Genomic DNA, 15746 nt, shown 5'->3' with positions numbered 1-15746 from the left:
AGGGCATATTGACAAGTGGGAATGAACTTTACAAAAATAACTCAAAAAAAAAATTGTTCAATCAATTATGCAAAATAAGGATTTTCAGCTTCCTGACTTAAAATGTGATTAAAACCAATGATTGCACTATTTTGACTGCAACACCCCAAATCTAAATTACTTCCTGACACTGGCAAATGGTTTCATTACTGAGGCTTTGCTTGTGCAATTGCAGCTGCTTTGATTCTCCCACAGAAATCCTCGACCTTTTTTCTGGATACCCATTTATATGAAGGAGGTCGCATTTTTGCAGGATTTTTTTTATTTTATTTTCCCGTCTCTCTTTCTTTTTAGTGTAATAGCAGTTTGCTCCCCATTCCCTCCCCCCCCCAAAAAAAATCTGGTTTTCAGACCTTCCCACGTATCCGCACCGCGGGGAAAGGAGCTGGGGCTCTTCTGTTGGCCACRACCAAAAAAAACTTTTTTTGGGGGGGTTTATCTTCTTCCAGCACTGTTTTTTTCCCATGGAAAGAGTCACGAAGGGGCCAAACAGCTTTGCGAATGCGCAGCCCCACGGAGGCCCCTGCGCGGCCGCGCGCCGGACGGCCTTCCCCGCGAGCCGCTGGACTCCGCGGGCGGTAAATCAGGGAGCCGAGGCGCGAGAGCCGGGTATGACGGACAGCTTTTTATTTCCCACCGTTTTTAAGTTAACAGGGTGCTACGATCCATAGGTACAGCACGAGTCGCTCTCGTCGGAAAGAGAAAAACCCGCAAGAAAGCCCGCGGACTGGCAGCATCGCTCCGCGCACGCGSTCGCAGCCCCAGGAGGTCTCGTCGCGGCTGAGCATCCGGCACCGGCGACACCTTCGACCACCAGCGGCTGCACGGAGCAGGCGCCTTTCGGCACGACAGGACCTGCCCGTCRGGCCGGCTCCTTCCTCCCCTAGGAAACGGCGCCCGAAAGGCTGAAACGGTTCTGCGAYGCCCTCCAGGAAATTCGGGCTTGTGCTATGGGGCAGCGCCAGCACGCCGGGCGCCCACAGGACGCCAGAGGCGAGCTGCTCACCCCGCGCCCAGCCGCGAGACCGCTACTGCCGCGGCGAAGCCACCAGCGCGGGGAATCTGCCTGCTCGTGTGGCTGTTTTAGAAACGCGGAGCTATCAGTTCAATCGACGGATTAATCCGCCCCCACTGGAAACCTCCCTGTCTCCCGGCTGCAATCCGATAATTTCAGCAAACGCCCCTAACGCTGTGCAGAGATTTTTACGGGCCCAGCGGCTGCCGGCCTGGCATCGGCACCGAGCAGGGGCAGCGCTAAGTGACGCTTGCGCTTTCAGGGCCTGCAGCAACGTTCCCCGGCGTCAGGGGCACCGCAGAAACCCCTGCCTGTGCCCCGACGGCTCCCCGCAGTTTCACTGGACTCTAGGCTCATTTCGACTGTCTCTCTTGCCTCCGCTCTATGCAGCAAGATAYGTGGAGCCTACAGGCTCTGGGGCAKGTGCCTGGCCAGAAACAGCTATTAAATAAAAGCGACTAAAGCTCCTGGTGCTTCAAGGCATGGAAACCACTGTCCCATGAGCGCAGCATCTCTCCACAGATGATGATTTTGCTCACACACGGGGCACAGGCAGTAGCATCTTCGGGACCAGTTATGGCCCAAAGAACTAGACTGCCAAGCTAGCAACACAGYTGAGACCCTTCTGTAGGTGCCCCCGTGTGTAAGCCTGGTGTTTTCCCATTGAACGTGCTGGTACTGGGGCTCTCCTCCTGCACGCCCTCTTAGACCACGGAGAAACGCTGGCATCTGAGCCCTGCTCCAAAGTCCCCAGGACCAGCAAGCATTCCCCATCAAATGGCCATTGCTCGAGATCTCTCTGCACTGCTGCGTAGCTCTTCTTGGCTCAGAAAGTTGGCCAACAGTAGTCTTCTGCTGGCCAGCACTTCCCAACCAAGGCACCATGGCTCAAGCAGGACAACAAACCTGGGAGCAATCCCAGTGCAGAGTGGTATCCAGAGCCAGAGATAGGCCTGGGAGTGAAGCTGGACCACCTGCAAAGTCTTTGGGCAGCCTTTCTACAGCACRTGTGCACCGCTCTGGCTCCAGCACGGACTCCAGAGCCAAGACCAAGATGGTCATTTAGCTGGGCATCCCATTTAGCTCCAACTTCCCTGCCTGCCCAGTTTGTCTCACCACACTTCTTCTACAACCACTAAGACACCATTGCAATTAGTTGTCAGCTCCTTCTTGCATGGCCATTTTCCCAGCATCAGGGAAAACGCCTGCTTTGCTGGAGCAGAGCACATCCGCTCCATGTTCTCACCAAGCGAAGGACATCCGCACTGCCCAGGGCACCTAGCACTCAGCTGTTTCACCAAAATGCTGGCTTCAGCACTCTGACAAGCAGCCTTCCCCTTAATTTCTTACTAAGCTCATTACATTGAGGAGGGAGAAAAAGAGAGACAGTGAAACGCTGCAACTGTAAAAAGTTAGTGTTTCCCACATTCGGGTTTTACTAGCGCAATGAAAGGCCGTGGCACCTTCCTCCCAGCCTTTCCACTCCATCAAACTCGCAGCCCATCTCAGGAGCTCTTCCTGCATTGCCAGAGCCACAGCATTTGCACTCAGATCCCCAGCCGGGCTCAGCCATCCCTCCTCCTCGTAACTGCCTGGGAGCCACGTGTTTTATCCGTTACTTAACGCAACTTGTGCAGTTTTCACAAACTGCGCAAGCACATCACCATTAACAGGAAAACAAGAGAAGACTGTCCTTCACAGGCTGTTACTGCACAAAACCCTGCTGATCCCCAGCTGTCTGGCTCTTGCTGGTCCATCTGCTCTAYTCTGTTCTATCTCTGGCGGCTCCTATTTTCCAGTATCAGCTCAGGTCTCTCTTTCAGGGTATAGCTGCATGCAGAGGAATCGGCCAGCCCAGTTACCAACGTTGCTCCTCAAAGACAAGCTCCCTCCTGCAGAGAGGCCCCCTTTGCCATTGCTAACTCTTCATGCACCCCTATCTGAACTGGAGAGACCCTTCACAGGAACATCTTGCAGCTGCCTCTGTTATCTCGTTTCCAGCCTGCATGGTGCTGTGCCTAGAAGCCAGTTCCCTCTGGAGGTAATCTGAAGCAAGCTGGACTGGAGGAAAAATCATTCCACCTCACAACCTGCATCGCCACTTGCTGTGAACAGCTCCACAAAAAGCCCAAAGGAAAAGACTTCCTGGTTCCCCAAACCCCAGCTGCCAGGACTAGATAGCTACCAAAGCTAAACTGGACTGTTAACTCCTCCTAACCACCTCCAAGCACCAAAAGACTTCAGAAYGAGAAAGAAATAGGGAGCAACCAGCCGAGAAGGAAAAGTTGCTCTTAGCTTGGACCAATGACTTGTTACAGAARAAAGAGGTTTTCATTTTGTGTAAGGGCACCTGGACTTAGCAGTGGGCAGAGGATTACAAGTGGAAATAGATGCTGCCAGTCAGTGGCTTTTAGGAGATCTGGGGTTTCTTTTAGCAAGGCAAAATTCTTATGATCAAAGTTTCAGGAACAGAACAGGAGAGAAGCAAGCATTGCGGAGTGCAGGCTGGAAAAGCCCATCTTAAAGGGATTAGGGAATGAAGCTCCCCAGCATGCTGATGGGCTGGGCTTTATCTTGCCTTCCACAACCAGCTTCTCACACAGTTGGTGGGATGAACATGTGAGGGACCAGGCACAGCTCTTAGACTGGAAGACTTGCATCAGTAGCAGCATTTTGAATACAGGTGGTCCTGCCYGTCCATCTCCCAGCAACTCACTAGATGTGGGGAACGCCTGCAGGGAAGTAGTTGGGCTCTGAAGAGCACTGCTTGTTTAGAACTGAACATCCCATCTGATGACTTAATGTCCAGAGGGGACCCTGGACCCTCTCAGAGAGAAGCGAGTTTCAGACAAGTCTTCTAAATGTGCTTTGCACCCTGCAAACACATTCCTGTGCCCAGAAGACATTTGTTCACCATCACATACATCTATACTTTGCAACGGGCCAGGCTTTTTCACCTTTACAGAGAATGAAATCCTGCACGTGTCCCGCCTCATACACTTCTCTCTTCCACCTCTTCAAAGACTTGGAGGGATTTAATCTCAGCAAACGTGTGCTCTGACCTTATTTGTCTAATCATGTCTCCTCTGGCAACACTGTTACTCTATGAAGGATGACTTCCCTCAAAATGGTGATTTCCACCACAGAAACATGTATGTTTTGCACAAATGTAAGATTAAAGAGTCATTTCACAACCTGAAACAAAGGCAAGGTAACACAGCCCTTTTTTCAGTTGTTTTACAGCATTCCTGTGCACAACGAGACTAGTTACCCCTACTTGATTACAGTCACATCTCCGACCCTGGCTCTTTCCCTCTGCAACATGTTGCCCTCATCCAATGCTTCCTTTAATCGTACCTTTGAGGCTTATTCTCCACAGCCCTGCGCAGCTGTCTATCCTACAGCTTCAGTCACCCTTCCCCTTCGGCCAGATGYTCCCCAACTTGACTATTTTACAGACGTCACTCCAGCTGTGGCCGCCCACTGAATTATGACTATCCCCCTATTAGCCATGAAGCCCTCGACACTGGCAGCCACTAACTCTGCAGGCTTCAACACCTTTCTGCATTCGGTTGTACAGAGACAAGATCTGACATCCATCAGACCTCTCAAAGGTGCTGTCGTTCGTGAAGTTTTCAGTGGCAGAAAATGCAATTACCAGCTGGGAAAGGAGACAGATGCTTTGCTTTCATTTCTATGCGAACACAGCCTTGTGAAAGAGGTGAACCAGRAGCCAAAAACTGAACCTGCCTTTTCTGTCACCTATTTGCACACTGAACAAAAGCTAAGAGATCCATGCAAGACTATCCATTGGTATGTGCGTGCTGGTATTTATTGTGCTGTAACAGGTAGTGCTGGTTGAAAATGGACTAAGGTTTTTGTTGTGAATCAAGTGTTGAGGCCATTCCTGTGTGTTTCCAAGAAGCGTGGAACAGAGCTGACGGGAGGATTTGGGAAAGAACAGGTGAGAATTGGGTAAAAGGGTGTGGAACTATGTTTCAAACTGTATTAACAACACTGTACTTGGGCACTTTTCAGTTGACAAGGGATATAGTTCAAGTGTATAACTCATTAATTAAGCAGAGCAGCTAATTTTAGCACTAATGAACTCTAGCTCATGTAATGTAACATTTAAAAGTCAACAAATTGGACAGTAGTCGTTCACAGTAAAGATTTCCATTCGCCGATTAGGTGAGAGCTATTGTTATGATTAGATTATTGCCAGCCAGAACCAAAAGAGCACACCGGGATAACAGGAAAATAATCATCCATATGCATCAGCTCCAGCTGTAGCAATATGCGCTGCAGATCTGAATGAGGTGCCGGTGTGAATGTGAAATCTCACTACTGTATCAAAACAAACATCACTGCGCGTTACATGTAGAATATAGCATGCCGTTTTGCCAGGGTGGTACCAGCCGCTGCTYGGTGGCTCCGAGCAGCTGAGAGCAGTAATGCAGCAGAAATTCGTTTGTTCTTTTTCTCCCCCTCCCTCACTTGAAAAGTCACTGGGTATCACAACGGCTCTGCAGTTCGATTCAAAATTCATCTTCAGAGCTGTCAGCTAAGAGCATTACTCGGTCTTGCATGCTGTTAAATTCCCTCTGCTAGGGGAGAAAAGAAACGTTAAAGCGCTCCAAATGCAAAAACAAAACGAGCAGCATCGAACCCCCTCCCCCAGCGCTACAATCCAGAACCGCAGGGCGTTCAGCCCGGAGGAACGTGTCGCCGTAACCAGACCGCGTTTGCTTTATAACCAAAGCTGCTAGCAGCACAGCGGGTACGAGCAGACTGGGAGTTCTCCCTCACAGCTGGTGTACCTTTCTTTTGTGCCTCTTTGAGCCATTTCTCCGTCGGCGATTCATGATCTTAATGCTGTAGAGCGCTCCCAGGATAAAGAGGGCTCCAGCTATCCCGACTCCTACAGGAACCAGCATTCCCGACATGTATCCTGCCTACATGGAAAAGAGACAAGCACAGCAGCACTCGCAAAACCGTCCGTTCAGAGTTGTTCTTTACTAGCCTAGGACTGCAATACATCCCTGTGCTGCTTTCCTCTAAGTTTATTGTGTTTGGGTCCTTATTACCCCTGCAAAAGATGAGATCGATATACAGGATTCCTTAAAAAAAACCAAACAAACAAACCAAAAAAAAAAAAAAAACACTTGGGAACTCTTTGAAACAAATCTGCACTTTATCCACCTTTATTTTACACAGAAATTCCTAGACTGGTTCAAACTGGCTCGGCACTCTAATCCAGCAGGAATCAGAAGCGCCTGTTTCTGAGGATGTGGTATATGGGGAATAATCCACTCTGACATCAATTTTTAAACAAAACTCATGTAACTTGCTACCTTTTTGAACCCTTTTTCTGATGTCCCATGTAGGTGGAATCTGGGCCACATTCTGCACCGTGGTCACAGAGGTTTAAGGACACATTAAATGAAACCTTCCTTGTTTCCAAATCAAAGTTTTAAAGAGTTACATCCTATTAAAACCAAAATTGATGTGAACAAAAGACCCTGGCAGGGTTTACCTGCAAGGGCCAGATGTGAACTGACCCATTAGGTTTTTAAGGGCCATTGGAGGATGGATTTTGAGTGACTCACTGGACTCCCAGCCCCTAACCAGCCACACTCCAGGACCTAGCTGGAAATCACAGCTATTCACTAACCGTTAGCTTTTGCTCACAGTTGCTTCCTCGTGGCAGATGAGACAATGCATCGCTTGCCTGCACTTAGGAAAGGAAATCATTCTGACGCAGAGCGGCAAGTGCTGGGGTGAAGTGCCTGTGTCACGTTAACAAGCATGCACGTGTAAAGGAAAACCTTTATTGACTGCCAAAGGCAGGCAACCACAAGCCACGAGGAATACCTGTAAACGCTCCAAGAGCTTTGCTACATGCTGTGAAAAATAGGCTGAGTGTTACAACAAGCTCCCCAGGCATCACAGGCATAAACTGAGGCCGAGATGCATGTGCTTAACAGAGCCCAATCCAGAGAGCCGCTGGCCCAGAGCTGCCGTTACCCTTTTTGCTATGAATCCGAACTAGCAGGGTCTCGACACATCCTTACGGTGCGCTCGTTGGCAGGGCGCTGCCCAGGCGCCAGATACCGGGGTGGGAGTGCATGGAAAGGGCAAGGAGCTGTTTTGGGAGGAAGGCTATACTGCAAAGCAGCTGAGCTATTCTCTGCCTTGGAAGGTGGGTTCTGGGCTGGGAAAGGTTTCCAGCCTGCTCTGAATCCTGAAACGTGTCTTACCATGACCAAACTGTTAAACAAACCTTGAGTAAAGAGCGTTACAAAGCTCCCATGCTCCCCAAACAGAAACATGTTGGCATGGGAAAGCAAGTGCTCCGAGGCACGGATGTTACCTCTTGGCATGGGAATAAAGGAAGCTATTTCCAACACCTAGAAAATCTGAAAGAGCTGAAATGCAAAAGCTGACTATTTGTAACACCAATGAAAAATATATATATAGTAAATTGCAAACATTTAAAATTTACTTGGAAATATATTCCCAAGTGCTTGTTATTATATCTTACTGTTTTAAGTGAAAATTAGCCCAAGTTGTAAAGCACTAAATTGCTCCAGCATCCTCACCTAATTCAGTTTGGGCACTCAGCAGAGTAAGGGAGCCAGGTACAGACTGGCTCCTTCTCCTGATAGAGCTGCCTTCATTCAAGCGGCAGAAGCAGCATTCTTCGTTTTGGCAGCACTGCTTTACCCTTTCCCCTCTGCACACCCCAAAACAGGATTTTTCAGAGGCCTCTTCGACAACTGGCAACAGTCCGTCGCTTGAAGCCACTCCTACACATCTGCACTCCCAAACTGCAACAAAACTCCACAGCACTTGCTTACACTGTAATTACATTACTTCCGCGATCCACTCAGCGCAAAAGAAAAAAAAGCTTTTCCATGTGCATTGCCCTGGCTTCGTACGCTCATCTGGAGCACAAAAATAACTGCTTTCATCTAGGACAGAAGCAACGCTAACAAGGGCTGTTTTGCGCTAACAAACCTCTTCAGAACCTGCTTATTTTCCAAATAACGACAGCTTCATGCTTGGATCCCAAGGCTCGAGGGCTCACGTATTTAACCACATCTTGCCGGTTTGCTCGGAYGCCCTCCTAGGAAAGCCAGCCCTGCTCGGTGTATGCGCTTTAAAGGAAGCTGCCTGCCTGCATCCAAGTTCCAGGAAAAGGAGGTTAGTGAGAACACAAAGAAAAGATTGTATCTCCTCGAGGTAATTAAGGTGCCTTAATTGGGTCACCTAATTAGTGCAGTGGCAGGGTTTTTCTATTTCTGGCATTTTGCTGTGGGCACAGGCGGTGAGGAGAGCTTGGAAGTGCCTTTTTAGCTGCTGTCCAACTGAGTTTCCTTATCAGAAATCACTGTTTTTAATCAGGTGAATTCTCTAGGCTGCCTGCAAGCCTTTATCACGCCAGGCCAGCCCTGGCTCTTTTTAAGACCTCCCTAGACAGCYGGATGGACTTGTACCCCAAATGCCTACAACGTGATCCAAACCCAGGACCTGTTCCCACTGCGCTTCSGTGTTATGCAGACCAGCCTGTGGGGCTTTTGCAGTGACTTGAAAGAAAACCCTATTTCACTGGCAGCTCCGCAGCTACTTTTTTAACCCTAGCCCATGGGGATAATTTATGGATTCTAAGGATGCCATTAATACATCCAGCTCATGATCAGCATCTCCTTTACTCCACCAGACTTCAAGAGAGCAGCAATGCAGGGCTCCAGAGAAGCCACGTGCTCATTATTCTGCGTGTCAAATGCAAGCTGAAAAACAGAGAAAATACATCAGGGCACGTCCTCATCCCTTCCTTGAGTAATGTGGGACCTGAAAGGTGACAGGGGCTCAGGTCAGTGATCTGCTGTCTGCTTTTTGTCCTCCAAGGGATTTGCATAGTGTTTGCAAGAGTTTGCATAAGGTTCAGCTCACTGATACATGTTCCTGGCTCCATGTTCCCTGCACTGTTCTCTCTCCTGACAGTACAGGTCTGATGGACACAGGAGGGGTATCACTCAGGGATGGGGGAGTAACGTATACACATAACTAGGATCCTGGTTTAGATGGGAAGACTGCAAAATAGAGAAGACCAGGTTCTACAAACAACCCACATGAAAAGAGTAGATATTAAGAATGGTGCTGATAAACATAACCAAGAGGAGGAGCAAACAGGCTGGGAAGGTTTACTTGTGAGTGATTCACTTTATCAGTATTGAGGTGGGAGTGAGGGAGAGGTTGTTGGGCTTTTCTGATGGAACAAATCATTTTTTTTTAAAGAAAAATGAGCAAGATGAAAGATGTTCCTCTACATATCTGCCATTCCTCATTAGAGGGAGATGGCTCAGAGGGGAGTCTCTAYTGGGCAGAGGCTAGCAGACAGCCAGTGACAGTGGTGTTTGTGCTGGGCACTGCAATACCATCTGCTATCTACCTGCAAGCAGCTCAGTCCCTATTAAAGAACAACTCTGCTGGGGCCTGGAACATGCACCCACCTCTGCAACGGGGAGGGAGGGAGACAGCCAGAGGGATGCCCCGAGGAAAGAAGTGAAAGCTACGGCTTCAGTGAGAAGATGCCCGATGCCCCCAAGAGCGTGTGGTGCAGGCTGGGGTGGGTCTGGCATTCGCAGACGACAGACACGGGCATGCTACATCCACGCCAGGTGCTCAGCCATTCTGGGTGTCTGTTTTTTACCTTCTTTAGGAAAACAATTCTCTCTCCCTTAAAGGTTTGCTCTGGCTGAATCCCAGACCAAGATGCTCTGCTATGAGCATAGGTCATACTAGACATGTCTCCATCCTGTGACAGGCAGAAAACCAACTCAACAAGGGATGGGCAGAAATCCACCTTAGCCCTTCCACTCCTCAGCCCTGGAAAACAGACAGCCAGACCCCTTCTCTCTCATCAGATTTGATGTCACGAGTACTGCTGAGATTTSGTGGGGATCTCATGGAAAGACTGAGTTTATTGGGTGACACTCTGCTCAGGCTTAATGATACATTTCAGGAATGGGAGTTTCCCACCAACTCATTATCCTGTGTGTTTTTTCCTGTGTTAGTTCTGCTCCTGTTCAAGAATTTCCAAATCCTGCTGAGCCACAAAATGTTGTATCTTAAAACACTACTGTCATCCCATTTCTAGTTTCATTACTTTCCTGCCCCYGACACAACCTTTGGAAAGTTTCACAATCTTTTCAAAATGTTAGTGTTTGCCCTAGGGCAACATCTCTGCCACTGCTGGTGTAACTCTTGACTCCATGTATCATCACCTTGAACATCAGGGAGAAAAGATCAGGGTCTAGTATCTTTTTAATGTTCCTGTGCTTGCCCTTTGCCTCTCTAGGACTTTGCAGCTCCTCTTACATGTGGCAGCAGGACCGGTTTAGCTCAGGAGCAGTGGGCTGGCACTCAGCCTCTCACCCCACGCTGCAGGAGGGACCCAGAACCAACCTTCAGACATAGACAAAAGGGGTGGAGGAAAGTTAAAAGGCAATGAAAAAGTAACTCGTGTGGTCTGAAAAGAAGGTGCTTTACTAGTCCAGAGATGTCTAAACACTCCTGTCCCTAGTTCTTAGTTGCYCATCAGGGATGTACTGCGTGTTTACACCAGTGTACACAACACCAATAAACACAACAGCAGCATCTAGTTCATTGTCTCTCTGAGAAAATTTTAAGTCTCTTCGCTACTGTCTTTGTAGGGCTAATGAACTGCACTGGCATGAGTTTCTTTAYTCCTCAAAGTAAAAATGTTTTTGCTTTTAAAATGATTGTGAGAAACACAGAGCAACCTACCTTATCTTTCAGCTTCTCCATCCAGCTTCTCACTGAAAAATAAGACAAAATATGAGCTGTAATCATGTTACTTACATTAATTAATGACAAATGACAATGATAGTATTAAAAGAGACACTAATTAACTTGAGACACTTCTAACATTTTTCACTAGACTTCCTCTCTTCTCATTCATGAAGGAGAACAAATGCAGCAAATCAACAAGAGAAACTCTTCCAGCAACTTGGCAGGCAGGGAGCTTGRTTTTCCTTGTGTAATCCACACCTTCAGGTGTGATTAAAAGAGGAAAATGAAAAACAACGTTTCAGGTGGATTTTAACCAGCATTTCTTAYAAATACACTGGGCACATCTGAGAGGCAGAACACAATGTTACAGCACTGCTATCTCCTCCCACCATCCACTTTCACATAGTTATTCTTTCCTCTATTAGGCATAAGCCTGTACTGAAACCTAAAAAGACATTTTTCCCCGTTTGCTATAATACACTGGGCTTGTTTCCTGCTGGCCCTGGCCTTGCCGCAGGAGTACGTAGGTCATTCGCTTCCTGCCTGCACAGTACCCAGCAGCAGGCTGACCTGGTGTCAAGTCTCCAAGCACTTATGGCCCTGCAGCAGCCTTCTACCCCAAAAAAACCTCGTTAGCTCTCCCTTTTTGGGCCATTGCTATGGCCATGTAGACTTCTGAAAGCCTTTTTCTGGAAGAATCAGCACATACACAACCATTTCCAGCTCAGGGAAGTCACCAGGTAACATCTGAGGACTGGGACAGCCCTGGAGATGCTAAAATACTAAAGCAAGTAAGTTGACACTGTCATCACTGAGGCTCGTTTCCTAACAGTTAATGTAAGTCCCATGAAATATGATACTCCAGAATTAGAAGGCTTCAATAGCAAGTACTTTGGGATGAAATATTAAGCTAATCTCAAAGAACTRCAGATGATTAGCAGTGAATGCCTTGTTCATTAATTCTACAGGCAATTCTATATTTGTCTGCATTGCACAGAAGACAAAACTCATCCTTTAGGATATCAGCTATTGTTTTAATGAATGCCCTACTCATAGCTAAGAGGCAACAGAACAGTGAAAGGCACCTTTTATCAAGGTAGAGCAACTATTTTAAGCTGTGGTCATGGATCCCAGTCTCTCCATAAGGACAATGCTACAAGTTTAATAGAAATCGCGAAYGCATGAACATCCTTCTGAAAGACTTTTTGCCCAGGACGCACTAGATCTGAAATGTAACATACCCCTTACGGAGTGAGACCTGGTTTCCAAAGGATACATTCCTCCAGAAGCTCATTTCAAAGCTTTCATTAACAGTCTGAGAGTCTGTCTGTTGGCAGGTATACCTGTACCTCTCAGTGTAACCATCCTTCTGGAATGAAAACATTACTGTGAGTGAGTAGAGTGCAGCAGTAGTGTCATGTGTAAATTATTCTTTCATATCTCAGCAGCTGGGAAGRCACAGCTCAGACCTGGTCAGCATCACTGAATTAAACTAGAACATTTTAACAAGTATGACATGACTCAAATAGTCACCTTTAATCCACCMGTAACACAGCACCTTCCAAACAGAAGGATCCACCTAAACCATCTAGAGCTGAAAAAACTGTGAAACAAAAGAGCATACATGCAGGAACACCCATCTCAGACAGAGACAACACCACCGCTTAGGAAAATTTTGCTTAAAACCAAAAATATTGCTCTCATTTTTTAACTATGCCACYGTGCTTCATTCCAGGTTCCCCAGATGAGCAGTGATGGCGATTCACAGTTATACAACAACAGCCACAGGTTCAAAGACTGCAGTGCACGTTTTGAGGCTTTTGACTGATGCCCTCTATGCGCATGCACAAACTCCTACGCACACAGGCACCGCACATGCACCGAGCCAGTTAAAGATGCTGTGATGCTCAGCTGGCCCCAAATGAAGTTAAGCACAAAGGCTATTTTTATACATCTTTCATAATAATTTCATTGCATTGGTGATCTCATCAATAGTTGACCCACTTTCTTGCAGCTGAACAACAACGGCGCCTCCCAAGCAGCAATTAACTTCACAGCATTTCTGGCAATTCAAATGTAGTGGCTGATATTTCCACTGGGGAGATGATCTAATAATATTCTACTACCTGTTTTTCAAAGAATCCAGATACTGGCTTCATTCCCTTCTGTGCCACAGAACAACAGAGGCTTTTCTGTCAGRACCTACGGACACTCAAGTACAAACCTTGATTTGCTGTTTATACAATTGCCTGATATGAAAACTGGCCTCATTTTCAGCAAGTAGAGTACATGTCAGACACCTTCCCAATTCAGTCTAAACACAAGAAAAATGACTCTCTGACTGTACACATCCATGATTCTGTTTATCTGAAAGAAATAAGGACATGTGAAATTTCTGAGATCACATTGCCATTTAAATCTGCTGTTAGGAGGAGCTAGTTCTTCATGCTTCAACAAACTATCCAGACGGCTTTTACCTTCACTTCTGCCGKCATGTACCACCGGCACCCTGAGAAAGGCCAGGAGCCCTCCAAAGCTTTTTATCGTGCCTGTCCTCATGGAGAAATCTCTGCCAGGTTCTCCCAGACTCTGCCGCGGCCAGGGTTGTCGGGCTGGGAGTGACGGACGCCCRCTTGCTGCACGGCAGCAATCGATTCTCGCCAGCAAGAGCAGGAGGTGCAGAGCAACCACGGGCCGAGTTCCTGACAAGTCAGCGAGCGCTGCATTAGAGTGAATTATAAATTGGCTTTAACGTTACTAAGGGCACACAACTGTCYTAACGTTTGCGAGGAAACACCAAACCACTCTGTCATTAAAATCAAGCACTTGACTTGTTCCACTTATTTACACATAGGCAGAAACTCAGCGTGAGGAGGAGATAAGGCACTTTTTCAAGTTAGAATTGACATCTATGCTAAATAGCTGCCATCAATTAAATTTGGACTGCAGACTCTAATTAGACATCATTATTCATGAAATTAATATGCTCAACTTGATCTTAGAAGAGGAACATTGTGGGTGGGAGTTTCTCATAAAAATGAAACGCTCTTGGAGAACACTGGGTGCCTTGCCAATGACACCCGGCAAATAATTAGTATCAAATAATCTATTCCATGTATTTTTCATCACATCCTTTTTATTCTTTCCCTGATCACAGAATGTCCTGAACAAGTGGCAAAAGCCTCTGGGTTGGAAATGACTTAACAAGTGCGCGCAGTGATTGATTCTCTGTCCCTGGCATTTTAATGACTAGTCCGTGACTAGTACAACCAAACCCGCAGCACAAAACACTCCCTAACTCTCTGCTTCAGTTTAATTTTGAGCCCCTGTTTTCCCTAGGAGCTGAGTTAGACCAGTGCGGAGCCCTTCTGCAAATTACATGCCAAACCTGACATTTCCTTAGTGATTTATACAACATCTGCACTTTGCAAATTTAATTTTAAATAACACATAGCTTAAGATTACCAACCCAGCTCAGGCTGAGCACAGAACTGCACAGAGGGATGAAATATCCGAGCCCAACTAGTAGTGCCGTTGTCTGGAGCTGACTCCAGAGCTGTCCAGGATGAATTCAGACAGGTACAGATGCGCTGTGCTATTTTGAGTCATCTTTCCCCAGCTTCCTCCTTGAAAACGCGCAGAYAGACATTAAGAAGGTAAGGTATCAATTAAAGAAGTTATGCTAAACGTTCCTGGAGGAATCTGATCCAAAGGAGTGGTGGAAAACAGCCATGAGCATAGCCTTTCTCAAAGTTTGCTTTTTGCCCACTGCAGGCAGTTCCATGCAGGGCACCAGGTGATATTTAAGAGTATACAGTTCTGCATAGTCCAACAGCTCCTCTCACTGCCAACCTTTACAATGCTGTTAATYCAAACAAATCCTTGCAGGAAATGTCTCTTACTCAGGCCCAGCTGCCCCAGGTAAGTCCTCATTCCAGCAGAGATTTCCTAATGGAGTTTCAGCAAGTCACTCRCTTCAGGACAGCTTGGACAAATGAATCCTGGCTTCACTCATCAGCAGTTAAATTAAACCTCTCTCTACCTTCTCACCAGCCTCTCTGGCTCTTTATACCTCACCTGCATTTCTTCCTCCCATGGATTTAGCCTGTGGTGTCACAGGACAAAAGATGCAGTTTAAGGCTACAGATTACCTTCCTCCAAGGTATTTCTCACCATGTGTTCCCATCCCTCTTTTTCACTTGTCCACAGCTTTGCATCCCCTCTATGCATAGACTGAAACAGCTGAGGCAAGCTGCACGTTTTCTTGCYGGGCTTCTCTTTAAAGCCACAGTGATCAGATATAATTTACAACAGAGAATCAAAGGGCAAGAGGTTTGGAAGCTGCCTCCAAGTTCATCCTGAAAGATCTTCTGAGAGCAAAGAGGTTGCATGACTTACAACAGGGAAAAAGCCAGTGACCAAAAAAGAAGTTAAATTACTAAAGGAATGACAGACCATATTTACTGTGAGTTTAACCTACAGTCTGACACTTCCCTCCTCGGAAGGAGTCCCACCTCTCAGTGCGAGGCTCTGAGAACTTGGAGCCCGCTCAGCTTACGGCCCTGCAAAGTCGGGCTCCCTAGGTATCCTGTTAAAAACAACCAACCTGAAAGGAAAAGGGATGTGAACCAAGGCCAAGCTMCACAAAAAGCATGAACGGTATTCCATTTGCAGTGACTCACATGACTACTGAGCATCCTCAGACAGGAGAAAAAAGGGTCCATGTTAGAGCTTTCAGTTGTGGCCTCCTCCTCTGAATYCTCATCAGTGGTCTTTGCTCCTGAACTCATTTCTTGTTGCTGTTCAGATTACTATTTATCTAAAACTAAATTMTTGGTTATTGCTCAGGTCTCCTATTGCTCATTCTCACCTC

At 47.0% G+C, this 15746-nt stretch overlaps 1 protein-coding gene across 3 annotated transcripts in view; it reads right to left on the bottom strand.

Annotated features, from left to right (window-relative positions):
- Positions 1-644: 644 nt before the first annotated feature.
- Positions 645-15746, bottom strand: part of ARMH4 (armadillo like helical domain containing 4) — a 67399-nt gene continuing 52297 nt past the window's right edge. Inside the window, exons 6-9 of one of the 3 annotated variants that reach the window (XM_085315082.1) lie at positions 10868-10899; positions 9771-9875; positions 5875-6009; positions 645-5661 (exon numbers count right to left, since the gene is read on the bottom strand). In XM_085315082.1, coding sequence (XP_085171208.1) covers positions 5593-5661; positions 5875-6009; positions 9771-9875; positions 10868-10899 — 341 coding nt within the window. In that variant the 3' untranslated portion in view covers positions 645-5592. The remainder of the gene's footprint in view (positions 5662-5874; positions 6010-9770; positions 9876-10867; positions 10900-15746) is intronic. The other 2 variants (XM_085315083.1, XM_085315084.1) reach the window with 2 other exon arrangements.

This window comes from Rhea americana, unplaced genomic scaffold (assembly GCF_003343005.1).
Source record: "Rhea americana isolate MKP2758 unplaced genomic scaffold, rheAme1 scaffold_42, whole genome shotgun sequence".
Lineage (NCBI taxonomy): Eukaryota > Metazoa > Chordata > Aves > Rheiformes > Rheidae > Rhea > Rhea americana.
This window is presented reverse-complemented; position numbering and strand designations above follow the sequence as displayed.